The sequence below is a fragment of the Ursus americanus genome, chromosome 30, assembly GCF_024610735.1.
Source record: "Ursus americanus isolate L20-20 chromosome 30, mUrsAme1.1.p, whole genome shotgun sequence".
Lineage (NCBI taxonomy): Eukaryota > Metazoa > Chordata > Mammalia > Carnivora > Ursidae > Ursus > Ursus americanus.
This window is the reverse complement of record NC_142156.1, coordinates 29131014-29146317: the sequence shown is the minus strand read 5'-3', so window position 1 is coordinate 29146317 and position 15304 is coordinate 29131014. Positions and strand designations below refer to the sequence as shown.

The 15304-nt window shown below is 64.7% G+C and overlaps 1 protein-coding gene across 2 annotated transcripts; it reads left to right on the top strand.

Moving 5' to 3' along the window:
• Positions 1-7129: 7129 nt before the first annotated feature.
• On the top strand, positions 7130-15052 carry TBX1 (T-box transcription factor 1). 2 transcript variants are annotated; one of them, XM_087857507.1, is made up of 8 exons: positions 7130-7328; positions 8639-9005; positions 10940-11041; positions 11913-12084; positions 12688-12843; positions 13459-13526; positions 13610-13710; positions 14082-15052. In XM_087857507.1, the coding sequence occupies exons 1-8, from the start codon at positions 7145-7147 to the stop codon at positions 14561-14563; spliced, it is 1632 nt and encodes a 543-aa protein (XP_087713633.1). In that variant the 5' UTR covers positions 7130-7144; the 3' UTR covers positions 14564-15052. The 2 variants fall into 2 exon arrangements, with proteins under 2 accessions (XP_087713633.1, XP_045671158.1); XM_045815202.2 differs by lacking the exon at positions 7130-7328 and having other exon boundaries at positions 8479-9005; positions 14082-15051.
• Positions 15053-15304: the final 252 nt, after the last annotated feature.

The following is a 15304-nucleotide window of genomic DNA, read 5'->3' as shown; positions in this document are numbered from 1 at the left end:
CTCCTGCCTTCAGTGCCAGGTCAGCAGGCAGAGAGAACCAGGGTGGGCCTGCTGAGGGCAGTGGGTGCAAAGGCTCCGGCTGCCAGGCTTACGGCACCTGGGGATGGTCCTTGGCTAATGGGGACAATCCAGCCGCCCTGGGGGCTGAGCCAGGGAGCAGAGTGGATGAAGAGGGGTCCAGGAGCAGAGCCAAATCTCCACTGTACTTGGACCAGATTTTGACACAGAACTTCTCCGAGTAGTCACGCTTTGTTGTCACAGCAAATATGTGGACAACTTGAATCTAATTGCTAACTTAAACATTGAGCAAAAATTTCAAGTTAGACATATGCAACTATTTGACATGTTCTAAGTATCCGTAAGGGGAGACGTAATCGATCTAAAGACCATGAGGGAGCGTGCTCTCACTAGCACCTATCAACAGCGGTGCTGACGTAACTGGCTTAGTGGACAGTCCTCCTTGTCTCTGGCCCCGTCCCCAGTTACTTTCTTTTTGGAGCCTCTCCGGGCTCAGGTTGGCCTCCAAGCCTGATTCGGGGCTGGGGCCTGAGCATGAAGACTGACCACACGGAAGGATCCCTGTTGAGTGACCCTGTTGGGAGACTCTTCCTGTCCCAGTGCCCATGGCATCATCCTGGCCATCAGACCTCCCTGCCTCGGGGCATCGCCTGAGTGTGTCACCTTCAGGAAATCACCCAGTATGAGTGGACTGCCGCACTGTAGTCTTCCTTCACCATGGGGTACCTGCAGCCCCCCATGGACTTCATCCAAGTCAAGGAAGACGAGTTTCACTTAAGTTAGTGAAATGAGCGTCCTGGACACTGAGGACCCACCATGGTAGCCACCTGCGAAGGGTACAGCCGCGCGCACATGCACGCCTGTATGCGTGTTCTGCACTTCCCGGTGTGGGCACTCTAGCCCATATTGGTGTCTGTGTGTACGAACAGTGCATGCATGCGTGTGCCCCTGTTTACACGTGTGTATGCAGTATGTGTGTGCATGCCCGTGCTCACAGGTATGCATGTCTATGTCCAGCGTGTGCATGTGTCCACGTATCCACGTGTGTGTATAATGTGCATGTGTGCGCACACCTGTGTGTGTGTGTGTGTGGTATATGCATGCATGGACATTCATGCTCGTGAGTGTGGGTGTGTGGTGGTGTCGATGCCATGTCAGGGCCTGAGAAGGGGGTGCTGGTTCCCTGGTCAACTTCAGCCAACACACCCCAGGAGCTTTTGGGGCCTGTCCCTTTCCCTGGAAAGTGTCAGTCCCGTCCTGGCCAAAAAGGGCAAGCAAGGGGTGCTGGTGGGGCTGCTGTCCTCAGTCCTCCCAGTAGTACACCTAAATCTCTGTCACCTGGGTTTCTGAGCCCCACCTCTGCCGGACAGCACCTGGGGTGGAGAGGCTGGCGTGACCAGTAGATGGACAGACAGATGGACAGCCGGCTCTCCATGTGGCTGGGTCCTCCCGCCAAGTGGGCAGCTAAATCAACAGGCCCAGAAATCGGAGAGGGGCCCAGGGCCTGGCTATGCATCGGTCTGTTTGTTTGTTTGTTCTGGAGTTGTGGGAACTTCCAGACTGCAGGAGGCCCTGGCGGGGGGCAGGGGTGCTACCACCCAGGCCTAGCTGACAGCCCCATCCGGCCGGCCATCCCTCTCCCCATCTCCCTGTCATGTCCCCCTGGAAGACAGCACCCCCATGAAGGGGCACAGCTAGGCCCTAGGCAGAGGGAGGCTGTGACCCAGCTATGCATGGCTGTGCAGGCCCAGGCCCATCCCCTCCTGGCTCTGAGGGGCCTGGTGTCACAGGGTTGTGTGTCTCTCTGTCCTGTCTTCTCTTCTCCCCACTACTGCCATCGCCTCTGGTATCTACCCATCAATTCCCGGTTTCCCTATTTGCTACCCTGCAGTCACCATCCCCAGGATCCAGGCACCAGCACTCCAAAGATGCAGCAAGCCCTGCTCTGGGACCAGGAGGCAGGTGACACTGGGGTCCAGAAAGAGTCCTAGGGAGGTCACGGGAGGGGTGAGAGGGCCAGCCCCTTCCCTAGCCATGCTTCAACACCCCCCCCCATGTCCCCTCCAAGCCACCAGAGTGCACACACCAGGCTGTTTCTAACTCCTGGACCTTTGCCAAGAACTTCATGGGATGTGCCTGGCCGGGCTCACTTGGGCATCCCCTCAGAGCCCTCAGTCCCCCTCGTGTGAATCCCTCTGTGGGCGTGGGGCCCCCAGGCAGGACTTGGGATGGTACTCTGGCACACCCCACAGAACTCGGGACTGGGCAGACATGCGTTCCCGCCCAGCAGAGGTCTCAGTAAGAGCCCAACACCAAGGAGGATGCCTAGAGGTGGGCTCACAGGGGCTTCTGCTTCAGTAGGGGGAGGGGCATGAGGAGGGAAGGGCCAGGGAGCAATGAGAGGTCAACGGAGTCACTGCTCCTCTGGGCACACTGACTCCTCAAGCTGGAGAGAGGGATTCGCCTCCTCCAGCTTTGCAGGACAGTGTCACAAGAGATCAGATGTGTGCACTGCAGGGCCAGGGCAGGAAACTGCTCTTGCCCCCATTCTGGCCCCAGCCCCGGGCCACACCATAGCCCCTGAAGATCCCCCCGCCCAGTGCCAGACCAGCACCCAGAGGGTTTGTAAATCCATGGCACATGGTCAGACGGTACTCAGGCAAGCAGTACCCCATGCAGGGCGCCTGCTCACTGTGCAGCCTGGGCTCCTGGGAGATGTGGGGGGAGGGGGAACGACTGAGCCTGATTCTCCTCAGCAGGGAGCTGGAGGTTATCCCTGCTCAGTGGCTGGGGATCAAGAGTAAGGAGGCCACAGCCCAGCCGCTGTGCAGACAATGTGGGCATGGCAGCCCCACCCATCTGCCTCCAGAGCTTGGGGTCCCTGCCTATCCACACCAGCGCCACCTTGAAAGCCAGGTTCACAGCGTCGGGGCCAAAGCACCTTCGCTGGATGGAGGAATGATGGGGCGCACCTGAGGGACTAAGGCACCAATGAGGCACCAGTGGCGCACCAGTGGCTGGCCGGAGTGTTGAGGTGGGGATGGAGCTGGGAAGGGAGAACGGAGCCACCCAGTGTGCCTGCCTCCCCGGGCTCCAGCAAAGCTAGCCTCTCGCCCCTGCTGCTGCCCTGTGGAGACTTGGCTCCGAAGGCTCAAGACTCGCTCATCGTGGGGTGGAGGCGCTGACTGAGGCAGAAAAGCAGGATACAGGGTGCTCCTGGTGCAGGACTTTCCTTTGAGACCCCTGAGGTCAAGTCTAAGCAGGCACTTGAGGCAGTTCCCGGCTGATCAATCCTGAAACGAATTAATGGGATCGAGTACAGCCCGGCTCTTTCTGTCTATGCCCTGGGAGGCGCAGCCTGGTTCTGCCCTCATCCAAACTCTGGTTCCTGGAGGAGGGGGTCTCCAGTGCGCCACGCACCCACACCCTGTGGGCGCCTGCACGGATCCATCTGCGCATGCATTTGCCCCACATGCCGGGAGACCCACGCTGGGGGCGCGGGTGCTGTGCCCCTGGTCTTCAGCAGCAGCTGAGTGCAAGGATCCGAGGGTTTTGCGCTGGCCCGAGATGCACAAGGGTGCACAGGTCCTTCCAGGGCTGGGAATGGAAAACTTCGGAGGCAATTAGCAGCAGCCGGCGCAGCGCTAGAGGTGTGCCTTTGCAAATGGACGGAGGATGAGAAGTGGGGTCCAGCCAGAAGAGTGTGAAGGTGCCTGTGGTGACAGCTCCCCTGGGGGAGACACGTGCACTCTCCGGAGGCGGAGCCGGGCAGGCAGCCCGCTAGTCAAGACTCTCCAGGGGCCACCTCCTGCACGCCGGGGAGAAAACCTCCGACACAGGGCTTGCTTCAGGCAAACTCCAAAGATGCCGGGGCGAGGGGTGGCTGAGCCTTCCAGGGTGGTGCTGGGGCAGAGCCGAGTGCACACGTGGGACCCCGTGCGGGGCCCAGAGGGAAGCAAAGGCTGCAGCCGCCCTGGTGCGGAGGCCGTGCCTGGGTCTCAGCCTCCTCCCGCTCCTCCCGCCTCCTGCCCTCAGCTGGACTTCTGGTCCCCACCCCGCACCTACCGGCGGCCCAGCAACGCCCAGCCTCGGTTTTAGGGCCTGTGAAATGGTCTCATAGTAACCCTGACTTCGCAGCCAGCCGGGCTGCAAAATGCGGCTCTTGTCTTCTCTCTGCGCCCCAGGCAGAGGGGCGGACGGCGCCCCGAGAAGGCAGACCCCGGGCGGCTCCCGACCGCCGGCCATTCGGCCCTCCCGGCCCGCGCAGGCCGGCGCCCCGCCAGGCCTCCTACCTCGCGGTACTGGAGGCGCGGCCGGCAGGGGGAGCGAGGCGGAAGGGAGCCGCGGCCGGCCAGGTGAGGGAGGAAGGCTTCCCGCGGGCGGCCGCGCGGCGTGCGCGTGCGGGCCCGGGTGTGCGGGGCGCGGGCCGGCGGGCGGGCGCAATCCTCCGGGCTGCGGGCCGGGGCCGGGGCCGGGGAGGCGGCGGCGAGCGCGCGGGCGGCTTGCGGGGCGGTGGAGCGCAGCGCGAGAGGGCGGTGCGCGCCCCAGGAGGGACGGAGGGTGGTTCCGAGAGGCGCAGCCGGGGTGGGCGGTGGAGGCAGCGACTCCGTCGCGGGCTGGAGGCTCGCGCTTCGAGCGCTTCGGGCCCTTCCAGTCGAGGGCTCCAGGAGGGCCCGGGCATTGAGCAGCGGGGTCGGGGGTGCTGCGGTCGCGCGGGTGAGTATCGGCCGCGGGTGGAAAGGGGTCGACCCCGCGACGACGGAGCGGCCTCGGGGAGGAAGGACCCCCACCTCTTCCCGGGCCCTTTTCCTCGACCAGGGTTTGCCCACCCCACAGAATCCTCTGCTCCCGCACTTCTGCCCTCCCAGCCCAGCCCCGGCGGGTCCCAGTTCCGGCACGAAGGGGTTAATGAGGGGCTGGGAGGACCTTGCGCTCCCCTCCACCACCTCAGACACCGAGGGCCAAGGGCCTCAGGAAGGTACCCCAGAGGCCCATCCAGGGAGCCCCAGGGCTTTTCACTTTCACTTCTCCCTTCTCAATATTGGTGTCACCCTCAGACTCCAACATCTGGCCACTGCCCTCAGGTGTGTGCCCAGATACACGCAGACGGCTCCCCAGGTGCACAGGACACAACCACTAGCATCCCCACATGCTGGGGCAGCATGCATCCCAGATAATGCACAACCGCACACAGGAGCCCCTCCCAGAGCCCCCACATGGGCCCTATACACAGCCTGGAGGGCCCAGGGCCTCTCTGGTGACACTGCCCTGCACACCTTTCTGGGTGTGGACTGTCAGCAGTAGGCACACCTCCTGCAACACTGCCACAACCTGGCCCCACCAATGCCCCCTCCCAGCTGGGCTCTCCCCTCCATCAGAAGAAGCTCTTCCTGGGGTCCTGGAGGCAGTGCGCTGTCCTGCTCAGGGAAGAGGAAGAGGGACCTCAAGCCCAGCTGATCCCACATCTCACCCCCCCCACCTGACCCTCGGTCGCACAGGTCATTGTCACTGTCACAGCCCCAAATAGCCACTCAGGGCTGAAGGCACCCTCTGGCATCAGCTTCCCTTTCCCTCCACACTCCACAACTACAGCCACTACAGCCGCAGCCAGGGGGCAAGTAGGGGGGCTCACTGTACAGGAAGTCACACACACCACACCCCAGTCATAGACCCACATGCTCCCGCGCTGCACTCACCGCCTCATGCTCTTTCCTGGACCTCAGGCCCAGGAGCCAGTCCCTTCCTACTGGAGCTTATGCCCTGGTCCTCAGTTCCTGAGCCTTCCCCACTTCCTAGCCAGCACCCTCTCCAGCCTGGGGTCTGAGGCCCAGGGATTGTAAAAGCTCTGGAAGAGGCCGCCTGCCTCCCACCCTCATCCCAGGCAAGCGCAGGCGAAGGCCTACAACATGGTTGCAGGCAGAGAAGCCTTGCAAACAGAGGCCCTGACGGCCAGAGCCTCAGTGAAGGGCCAGAGAGGCTCCTGGGAGGCTGAGAGACTTGATGCTCTCCCGGGGAGACTCTGGGCCGCAAAGCCACGGATGTCTTGAGCTGGTCAGAGAAGACCTCCGTGGCAGTAGGTGAGGGAAGGCATAGGCCGAGTTAGGCCTTAGTGTCCTGGATGCCTGGGCCTAGAGGCCTTGAGGCCTCAGGGTGGGCCTTGCCTCACTCTGCTGGGCCTGCTGGACACCAAGGCAGCAGGGCCTTCCCAGGTGGGCAGGGTGGGTGGCAGGGGGCAGCATACGATCCGACCCGGCGGCCTGAACTCCTCCGACGTGTCCTCGGCTCCCTGGGCCAGTCCAGGCCCCGCCCCCGGCCCTCCCTGCGCCCGGCCGGTGCGCGGGGAGGTCGGAGGAGCGGGCACTGCCCACCCTCCGGATGTATAAGCGTCCTGGCCAGAGGCGGGTGGTGCGCGCGGGTGCGCGTGACACTCGGGCTCCCGGGCTGCGCGGCCTGGGCGGCGTCCCTCTGCTTGGGGTCCCCAGCCACGACAGTGAGCCGGCTGAAGGGGGTTGGGGGGCGTTTGCTGGGCCGGGTCCTGTTCCGCCGCGCTGAGGGACGGACGACGCCACAGCTCTGGGGTTGTCCGCCTGTGGCCAGTGCCGGAGCCCGAACTGCCCTCTCCTCACCCAGGTGCAGGGGCAGCCAGGGAGGAGGAGGCGGGAGGGGCTGAGGGCAGGGGCAAGGCTGAGCCCAGGCGGCCCCACGGTGATCCATCGCTGCCTCACTGACACGGGCTGAGGCTGGGCGCTCCCGGTGCAGCTGCTTCCACTCGGGGGCTGTAGAACCCGACAGTGGCTTCGCCGGACAGAGGGAACCCCGGCCTCGGTGGGAACAGCGGGATGTTTGAAGGGCGCTGGTCACGGAGGTCCCTGGGAGCAGAGGCCAGGGGCAGGGAGCTTGAAAAACAGAAGGGCCCCACACTCCCAGGGCGCTCCACCCATCTGGGCCCCTCGGCTGCCACCAGCCCGGAGTGGGGGGCTGTGACGCCATAATCCCCTGGGCCCAGGGCTGCAGGCTGTGAGTGGCACCGCAGGCCCCCGCCCCCGGGTCCCGTGGGCTGGGCCGGCCTCGGTGCGGCTGGGTGCACGCAGTCGGAGGCGGCGCCGGCCAGGCCGCCCGGGCGCCTATGGACGCGCGGAGCCCGCTGTCTCCCCGGGCCAGCGCGTTCAGCATCGCCTCTCTGGTTGCAGCAGAGGCCGCAGAGCGCACCGTTCGCCTGGGCCCCCGGTCCTCCGACCAGGCGAAGCTTCGCCGGCTGTCGGGATCCCCGGCCGGGATGCACTTCAGCACCGTCACCAGGGACATGGAAGGTGAGCCACCCCGCCGTGTCTACAGGGACCCGCTGGCCAGACCCCCTGCCACTGCTGCCGTGGGGCCCAAGCAAAGAGTGTTGGCAAGGCCCCCCTGGGGGCCAGAGTGGGTGGAGGGAGCTCTATCGGGGTGGGCTCCAGGCTTCCAGTGACTGTGGAGCAGAGAAGAAGGGCAGGCATCCTGCCCAAAGCCTGTGCACCCTCCAGCCTGGGGACCCAACTGCAGAGACGAGCAAGCAGCTAGACTCAGGCCCAGAATAGGACTAATGGAAGCCAGGAGGGACGGGAGAGGAGGACCACAGAAAGGTGGTGGAGGTGGCCGCAAGCTGGGAGAGGTGGAGGGAAGGTGGCAGGAGAGGAGAATGTCACAGAGTCTGGGAACCCAGGAAAACGAGCTAGAGAAAGGGGTGAGGGCAGCGGGAGGAAAAGAAATTGAGAAGAGAGAAAACACAGAAAACTCAAAAGGAAGGTCGGAAAAAATGAGAGAGATGAAAAAGAAATAAAGAGAGCGAGAACGAAAAGGAAGAAAGTGAAAGGAAATTTAAGACAGAAAATAAAGTCATAAAAAAAGGGAAAACTAGAGAAAATCTCCAGTTTTTATTTTGTTAAAAAAAAGAGAGAGAGAGAGAAAAAAAATCCTGAATAACAGGAAAAGACCTACAGAAATAAGCGGCAAAAGGCAGACTGGAAAGAAAGACGAAGTGATGAAAAATGAAGTGGAAAGAAAGGAGAGGGACAGAACTGGAGAAAGAAAGAGGCAGAAAATACAACAGAAATAAAGAGAAACGAAAGAGATAGTGGAAGAAGGAAAGAGGATTAGGAGGGAAAATTTCATCGACGAAGACAAAGGTAAAGAAATAACAAATTGGAAAAAGAGCCTGGAGAGAGAAAGGAGAAATGCAACGCGGGAGGGCGGCAGAGCGAGGGGCGGCGGACGGCCCGGCGCTCTGGGGAGCCGGTCCGGGCGGTCGGGGGGCCCGGGCCGAGCGAGCCGCGGCGGGCGGGCTGGGGGCCGGGGAGGGGGGAAGGAGCGGGGGAGGGGCGAGAGACGGGGGAGGGGAGGGAGGCCATTGTCTCGGCGCTTGGGGGGGGGCGCGCGGGGCGGGGCGGGGCGGGGCGCCTCCTCGGGGCCGGCCCGCGGTGTAGGGCGGCGCGGCCCGGGGCGCAGCGCAGCGCCCGCCACTCGGCGCGGGGCAGCGCTCACCTCGGCGGCGGGGGCGGCGGCGGCGGCGGCGGCGGCCCGCCGGTCATGATCTCCGCCGTGTCCAGCCCGTGGCTCACGCAGCTCTCACACTTCTGCGACGTTGCAGCCTTCACGGCCAGCAGCCTGAGCAGCCTGGGGGCCGCGGGGGGCTTCCCGGGCGCCGCGTCGCCGGGCGCCGACCCGTACGGCCCGCGCGAGCCCCCGCCGCCGCCGCGCTACGACCCGTGCGCCGCCGCCGCCCCCGGCGCCCCGGGCCCGCCGCCGCACGCCTACCCATTCGCGCCGGCCGCCGGGGCCGCCACCAGCGCCGCCGCCGAGCCCGAGGGCCCCGGGGCCAGCTGCGCGGCCGCCGCCAAGGCGCCAGTGAAGAAGAACGCGAAGGTGGCCAGCGTGAGTGTGCAGCTGGAGATGAAGGCGCTGTGGGACGAGTTCAATCAGCTGGGCACCGAGATGATCGTCACCAAGGCCGGCAGGTCAGGGTGCCCCCCTCACTGCCCGCGACACTCCCCACGTGGCCCCAGTCTCGGGCAGCGCGATCCACGCGAGTGTGGCCGAGAAGCGGGGTGGGGGCGCGGCCCCGCCACCTGCGGCCCCCTCTAGGCGCAAGCTGGCTCTTCGTTCTCCGCGGTCCCGGCTCCAGCGACAGGCGCCTGGCGCGCCGGGCGGGGCCAGGGGACGGCGCGGGCAGCCTCAGAAGGCCGGTGGAGAGAAGCCTGGAGGACCGGCTCGCCCCTCCTGCAGCCCCACGGCGCCCGCCGCCGGAAGCCCGAGCCGACTCGGAGCACACCGGGCTAGGGGTTAGGCAGCTGCCCCTGAGCGGCCTCGCCGACAAGCCGGCTTCCAACGGATCCCACCTGGAAGGAAATTCATGTCTTTAGTTTCCCAGTTCAGTATATACGGGTTAGATAAAGAGGGGCCGCTGGACAATTGTCTGGAGAATTTTAGGAGAAAGTTAAGACCCTTAAAAACAGTATGGTCTCTTCTGTGGAAGTTGCTACCCAGTTACCTTGGGCCTAAATTTCGGGTGATTGTGGGGCCTGGCTCTGCTGCTGGGGCCAGCCACCTTCCAATTGGCCTGTATTTGTTTTAAGGGCCCAGAGAGAAGGGGAACAAGTTTTGCGATGCAACCGATTCGACCGGCAGACAAAGGCGGGTGCCGGGCTGTGTCTAGTGTACACACGGAGACACCAGCTCTTCCACCACACAGCCAAGGGGAACTCAGGGCCTGTTTGCAGAGCCTTCTCGCGGTTTCTGTTTCCCTGCCGCGGCTGTCCTCCCTGGGGATCCGGCGGCCTGTGCTCTGCTTCAGTTCAGTGGGTCTTCTGCGGGCTCTCCTTACTGTCCCCTGAGGGGCCCAGTCCAGCCCTGCAAGGGCCTTGGCGGTGGCCAGGCTTCATCCCAGAAGCCAACATTCTGTAGCACCCACCAGCCTGCAGAGGTGGGGGTGGCAGGCCTGACCAGGAGGCTCAGCTCCATGGCATCTGTTTTCTGCCCACTGCCTGCATGGAGTTGCTTATGAGGGGACGCCTAGGAAGGGCAGGTGGGAGCCAAGCCTCATGCTGTCCTCCAGGGCCCAGTGGCTGGCACTGCTGTGTCCTCAGGACAGGGCCGGCCCACGGCCGGCGGCCCATCCGGGAGCTGCAGAATGTCCTTTCAGGAGCTTGCATGGGTCATAGAGTCAGAGTCCAGGGAGGGAGAGTTAGGTGACCATGGGGGCACAAGCCAAGGTCTGCCAGAGTAGCTGAGGCGCGGGGTGGGAACTTGCGTGTAACCCTGAGGAAGGTGGGGGGACTCCACCATTGGGTCGAGACAGGGCCTGTTGGGGCTGTGGGCTCTGAGGCCTCAGCGTCGCTGGAGGGGTTGGGGAGCAGCCGCAGAACCAGCCGAAAGGGCAACTGGGACTCCTGGGAAGCACACAGAGCGCCCCGGTTTCACTTTGTTCGAGCCGGGAGTTTACATCCGTCGCTTAGATCGAGCTGGAGGAGGTGCTGTGGAGGGCTGAGAATCTCTGGGACCGAGTCTGGGGAGTCTTGCCGATGGGGTGCTGCCAGCTGAGGCCAGCTCTGGCCTGGACAGCCGAGAAGTAGCGAACGCTAGGCTGGCCCTGTGCGGGCAGATGCGGCAGAGCAGCCACAGATTACACTGGGACGCGGGGGCTCAGCTCTAGTGCTGAGTGAGCTGTTTGGGGGCTTCAGAAACGGGGGCAGGGGGCTGCCCTGCCACTCCACTTGTCTTTGGCTGGGCAGGGGCCTAGTTGGGTTAGAGTAGCTGAGGGAGAGGAGAGGAGGTGGAGGGGGCAGGCGGCTGAACGCAGGAGCCAGCGGGAAGCTACTCGTCTGGGGTTGGTCAAGGTGGGGCGGCCCTGCCTTCCCCTACCCGAGGTGACCGGAGGCCTCGCCGCCCCCAGGCGCATGTTCCCCACGTTTCAAGTGAAGCTCTTCGGCATGGACCCCATGGCGGACTACATGCTCCTCATGGACTTCGTTCCGGTGGACGACAAGCGCTACCGGTGAGCGCCCAGCAGGACCTGGGAGGGAGGGTGCCCTGGGAAGCGGCCGGTCCCTGCCTGGTGATGCCTCGGAGGGCAGCCCGCGAGAACGTTAGTGACCGGGAGTCCCGGCACCTGCCCCGGCTGCCCCACCAACTCCCCTGACCTGCCCCCTCCCAGTCCCTGTCAGACTCCAGACCCACACACCCCACCCCCAGCAGTTCTTGGGGAACTCCCCTCAGGAGGTCACACAGGCTGGGCCTCTCCACCAGCAGTAGGCCCGAGAGGGCTCCCACGCCCCTGGGCCAGCTTGGCCTGAGGTGGGCAGGCCCCTCGCACACAGCCGCTGCCTTTATTCTCGTCTCCTTCTCCCACGGGGTGAGCGTGGGCACCTTGTCCCCTTCCCCCATTCCCCGGAACGCTGGGCCCTGGAGCCGAGCAGGAAAGGTGGGGTGGCCGGGAAAGATTATGCAGGGCGGGCCTCAGCTGCCCGGACAATTAACAGCAATTAATAAAGAGAACGTGGTCCGCCCTGCACCCGAGGCCGCTGGCGCAGCCAACTCCGGGCCCGCACGCGGCGGACTGGGAGACCGGTGGCGGGGAGGCCCAGGGCAGGCAGACCCGCGTGCGACGAAATGTGGAACTGTGGCGCCGGGAGCCCAGCCTCCTCCCTCGGTGCCGGGCTTCCTGCCGTCTTGTATATTGAGATGGGAGGGAGTTTTCTATGTTCTTCACAATCCCCCTCAGAAATGCTCCCAGTCTGTGTGGCAGCCGAAGGCTCAATTTCACCCCAATGATGGAGAAACGCATCAGAGGCACTTTTGGGGTTCACTCAGCAAGGCCTTCTCGGTTCACCCCACATGGCATGACCCCTGTTCCGGTGCTGCCCCAGGTACGCCTTCCACAGCTCCTCCTGGCTGGTGGCCGGGAAGGCGGACCCCGCCACTCCAGGCCGAGTGCACTACCACCCGGACTCGCCTGCCAAAGGTGCACAGTGGATGAAGCAAATCGTGTCCTTCGACAAGCTCAAGCTGACCAACAACCTGCTGGATGACAACGGCCATGTGAGCGATCCCCGCACCTCCCCAGGCGACGCCGCTCTCCCCGGTGCGGGCCCTCCAGAGTCCTTGTGGCCCAGAGCCAGAAGCAGAGCTTGGGCAGCTCGGGGTGTGAATAAGGGACAGGAGAGGAGGCTGAGGAGAGGAGGCCCCTCTGGGTCAGGGGCTCCCAGGGCCTGGTGGCCCTCAGGCCTGGGAGAGGGTGTCCCCTTGCCCCCTGCACTCCACTCCTGATTTTCTGCTGGAGGTTTTGTAACTGGAAAGGATGGGGCCGCGCGTGGGGATAGCGGTAGAACTTTGTAGAATAAATCCAGGCGGGCGATGCCGCTTTCCTGCGGGCTGAGCTCTGGCCGGCAGCCACCTACCACCCACCCACTGTAGGCCCAAAGGAGTTCTCAGGGACCTACGGGAAAAGGATCGAAACCCTGACCTTTTGCCATTTTGAGTGTCTTTCCTGGTGGTCCCCCGTTGGTTGCAGTCTCCGCTTGAGCCCCATGGCCAGACCTCGCTTCGGGAGTTCAGAGTTTTGTCCAAGTTCTCTGGGGAGTTCACTGCCTATCTGGACCTTCGCCCATTTCCTAGTTCCAAACTTGCCACCTTGTCTTCCAGATTATTCTCAACTCCATGCACAGATACCAGCCCCGCTTCCACGTTGTCTATGTGGACCCACGCAAAGATAGTGAGAAATACGCTGAGGAGAACTTTAAAACCTTTGTGTTTGAGGAGACTCGCTTCACCGCGGTCACTGCCTACCAGAACCACCGGGTGAGGCCCTGGGGATGGGCGAATTCAATACTTTTGGCTTGCGATTTCCAGTTGCTGCCTGGCGGACAGAGGTTTGGACCCAAAGGTTGTAGGTTCTGGTGGAACCCAACACGGATGGAGTCCCACTCCCAAGGGCCTCAAGAAGCTTCCTTCCCTCTGCTGCAGCCTGGCCCAGCCTCCTATCAGGTTGACCTCTCTAGCAGCAACTGTCAGTGCAGCCTGAAAGTTTGTTTTCCAAACCATTCCGGAAACTCCCCATCAGGGGCCTGATCCACGGTTTACCCAAATTCCTAAGGCACGCCCCCCCCCCCACACACACACTGCGGGTCAGGCAGTGGAGGTGACCACATTCCCATCTCAGGCAGGGACACAGGGTCTCCATCCCAATCACTTGGGGCCACAAAGGGGTTTCTTAGCCAGAAAGGAGCTATCCCATTCGACAGGAGAGAGGGATAACCTCAGTGAAGGAGAGAGTTAACTGTGGGAAGGTTCTTGTCCCGGAAGAGTAAAAGGGCCCTTATCGGGGCAGCTCCTCCAAACTACCCTCTCCCGGTGCTCCCACCCCCAGCGCAGGGGCTCCAGCCACTTGCTCAATGCCCCTCCCCCGCCCCGCAGATCACGCAGCTGAAGATCGCCAGCAACCCCTTCGCCAAAGGCTTCCGAGACTGCGATCCGGAGGACTGGTGAGTGACCTCTGAGGAGACAGCGACCGCTCCGGAGCCTGGCGGGGGCGCCCCCCTGACCCCTGCCCTCCTCCCTCCCGCAGGCCCCGGAACCACCGGCCCGGCGCGCTGCCGCTTATGAGCGCTTTCGCGCGCTCGCGGAACCCCGTGGCCTCCCCCACGCAGCCCAACGGCGCAGAGAAAGGTAGGGCCGGGGTCGTGGGATCCGGGCCGTGGCCCTGAGCGCGCTCCGCCCCGGGCAGACGGCCGAGCCTGGCCTCGCCCGCGCCCCAGGGGCGCCCATGGCCTTCGAGCCGGTTGCACAACGGCAGTGGCGGCGGGCAAGCGCGCACTCGCCCGCCCGGCCCGACGGCTGCGCCCCGCCCGCCCCGCCTGCCGCCCGCGGAGGGGCACGGGCCCCTGGGGAGGGCCCGGGGCTCCCGCAGGTTCGGCGAGAAGGGGTGGGGAGCGCCCGAGTGCGGGCTTGCGTCTCCTCCCCGCCAGGAGCGACGGGGCACTCGCGGGTCCCCTTTGCCGTCTTGACCCGGCGCGCTTACCCCTCGGCCCTCCCCGCAGACGCGGCCGAGGCTCGGCGAGAATTCGAGCGCGACGCGGGCGGACCGGCAGTGCTCGGGGACCCGGCGCACCCGCCGCAGCTGCTGGCACGGGTGCTGAGCCCCGCACTGCCCGGGGCCGGCGGCGCCGGCGGCCTCGTCCCGCTGCCCGGGGCGCCCGGAGGCCGGCCCAGCCCTCCGCACCCCGAGCTGCGCCTGGAGGCGCCCGGCGCATCGGAGCCGCTCCACCACCACCCCTATAAGTACCCGGCCGCCGCCTACGACCATTACCTCGGGGCCAAGAGCCGGCCGGCGCCCTACCCGCTGCCCGGCCTGCGCGGCCACGGCTACCACCCGCACGCGCACCCGCACCACCACCACCCGGCCGTGAGTCCGGCCGCCGCCGCTGCAGCCGCAGCCGCTGCCGCCGCAGCCGCGGCCGCCAACATGTACTCGTCGGCCGGGGCCGCGCCGCCCGGCTCCTACGATTACTGCCCCAGATAATGCGGGCGCCCGCCGGCTGCTTCCCCGCCCGGGGTCCCCGCACAGCCCTGAGGGCCGTCGGGGTCCCCGTCCACCCAGCCCCAAGGGCCGTCCAAGAACGTGTTCCTCCAGCCCCGGGGGTCAGTGCGGGTCTCCCCTTCCCCAGCCTCGAAGCCATCGGGGTCCTCCACCTTCCAGCTCCGGGGCTGCTGAAGTATCTGGTTCCCCAGTCCCGGGAGCCACCGCGGGTCCCTCCCCAGCCCGGAGGGCCACGGGGTCCGCGCCCGCCAGTGCCAAAGCGCCCGGTCAGCGGCGGAAGGAAGTGATATTTATTGTTCTCCGCGAGACCGCGTCGCCCCCCCACCCCCGGCCCGGCCGGCAGTTGCAGTGTAGACGACCCGAGAGCCTGACTGCAGGCGGTGTAGATACGTGTAGATATTTGTAGATACTGTAGATACCGCGCCGGCGCCGACTTGATAAAGGTTTCGCCTCTTTTGGAAGTTGCCTGCGTGTCCATTTATTTGTGTCCAGTTAGATCGCACGGGGGATGTCGGGGAGAGCGTGTCCGGTCGACTCGGGGACTTCGGGGTCTCCCCAGCTCCAGTCCCCATAGCCGCAGCGAAGTGGGTGTCCCTAAGGTGCCCTCCGAGCGCCTCCTCCCGGCCCGTTTCCAGAGCCTCTTCCCGGCCACGCCCCTCTCCGTCCTCTCCCCGCCCCCTCTGCGGTGGCCCGATCCGGGTTCGCTCCCAGGGTCTCCTCCAG

Excerpts from the sequence above, each read along its gene's own strand:
- TBX1 (XM_087857507.1), top strand. The coding sequence starts at position 7,145 with ATGGACGCGCGGAGCCCGCTGTCTCCCCGGGCCAGCGCGTTCAGCATC. Across the intron at positions 9,006-10,939 it reads ATCGTCACCAAGGCCGGCAG|GCGCATGTTCCCCACGTTTC; the intron begins GTCAGGGTGCCC and ends CGCCGCCCCCAG. Across the intron at positions 13,527-13,609 it reads GACTGCGATCCGGAGGACTG|GCCCCGGAACCACCGGCCCG; the intron begins GTGAGTGACCTC and ends TCCCTCCCGCAG.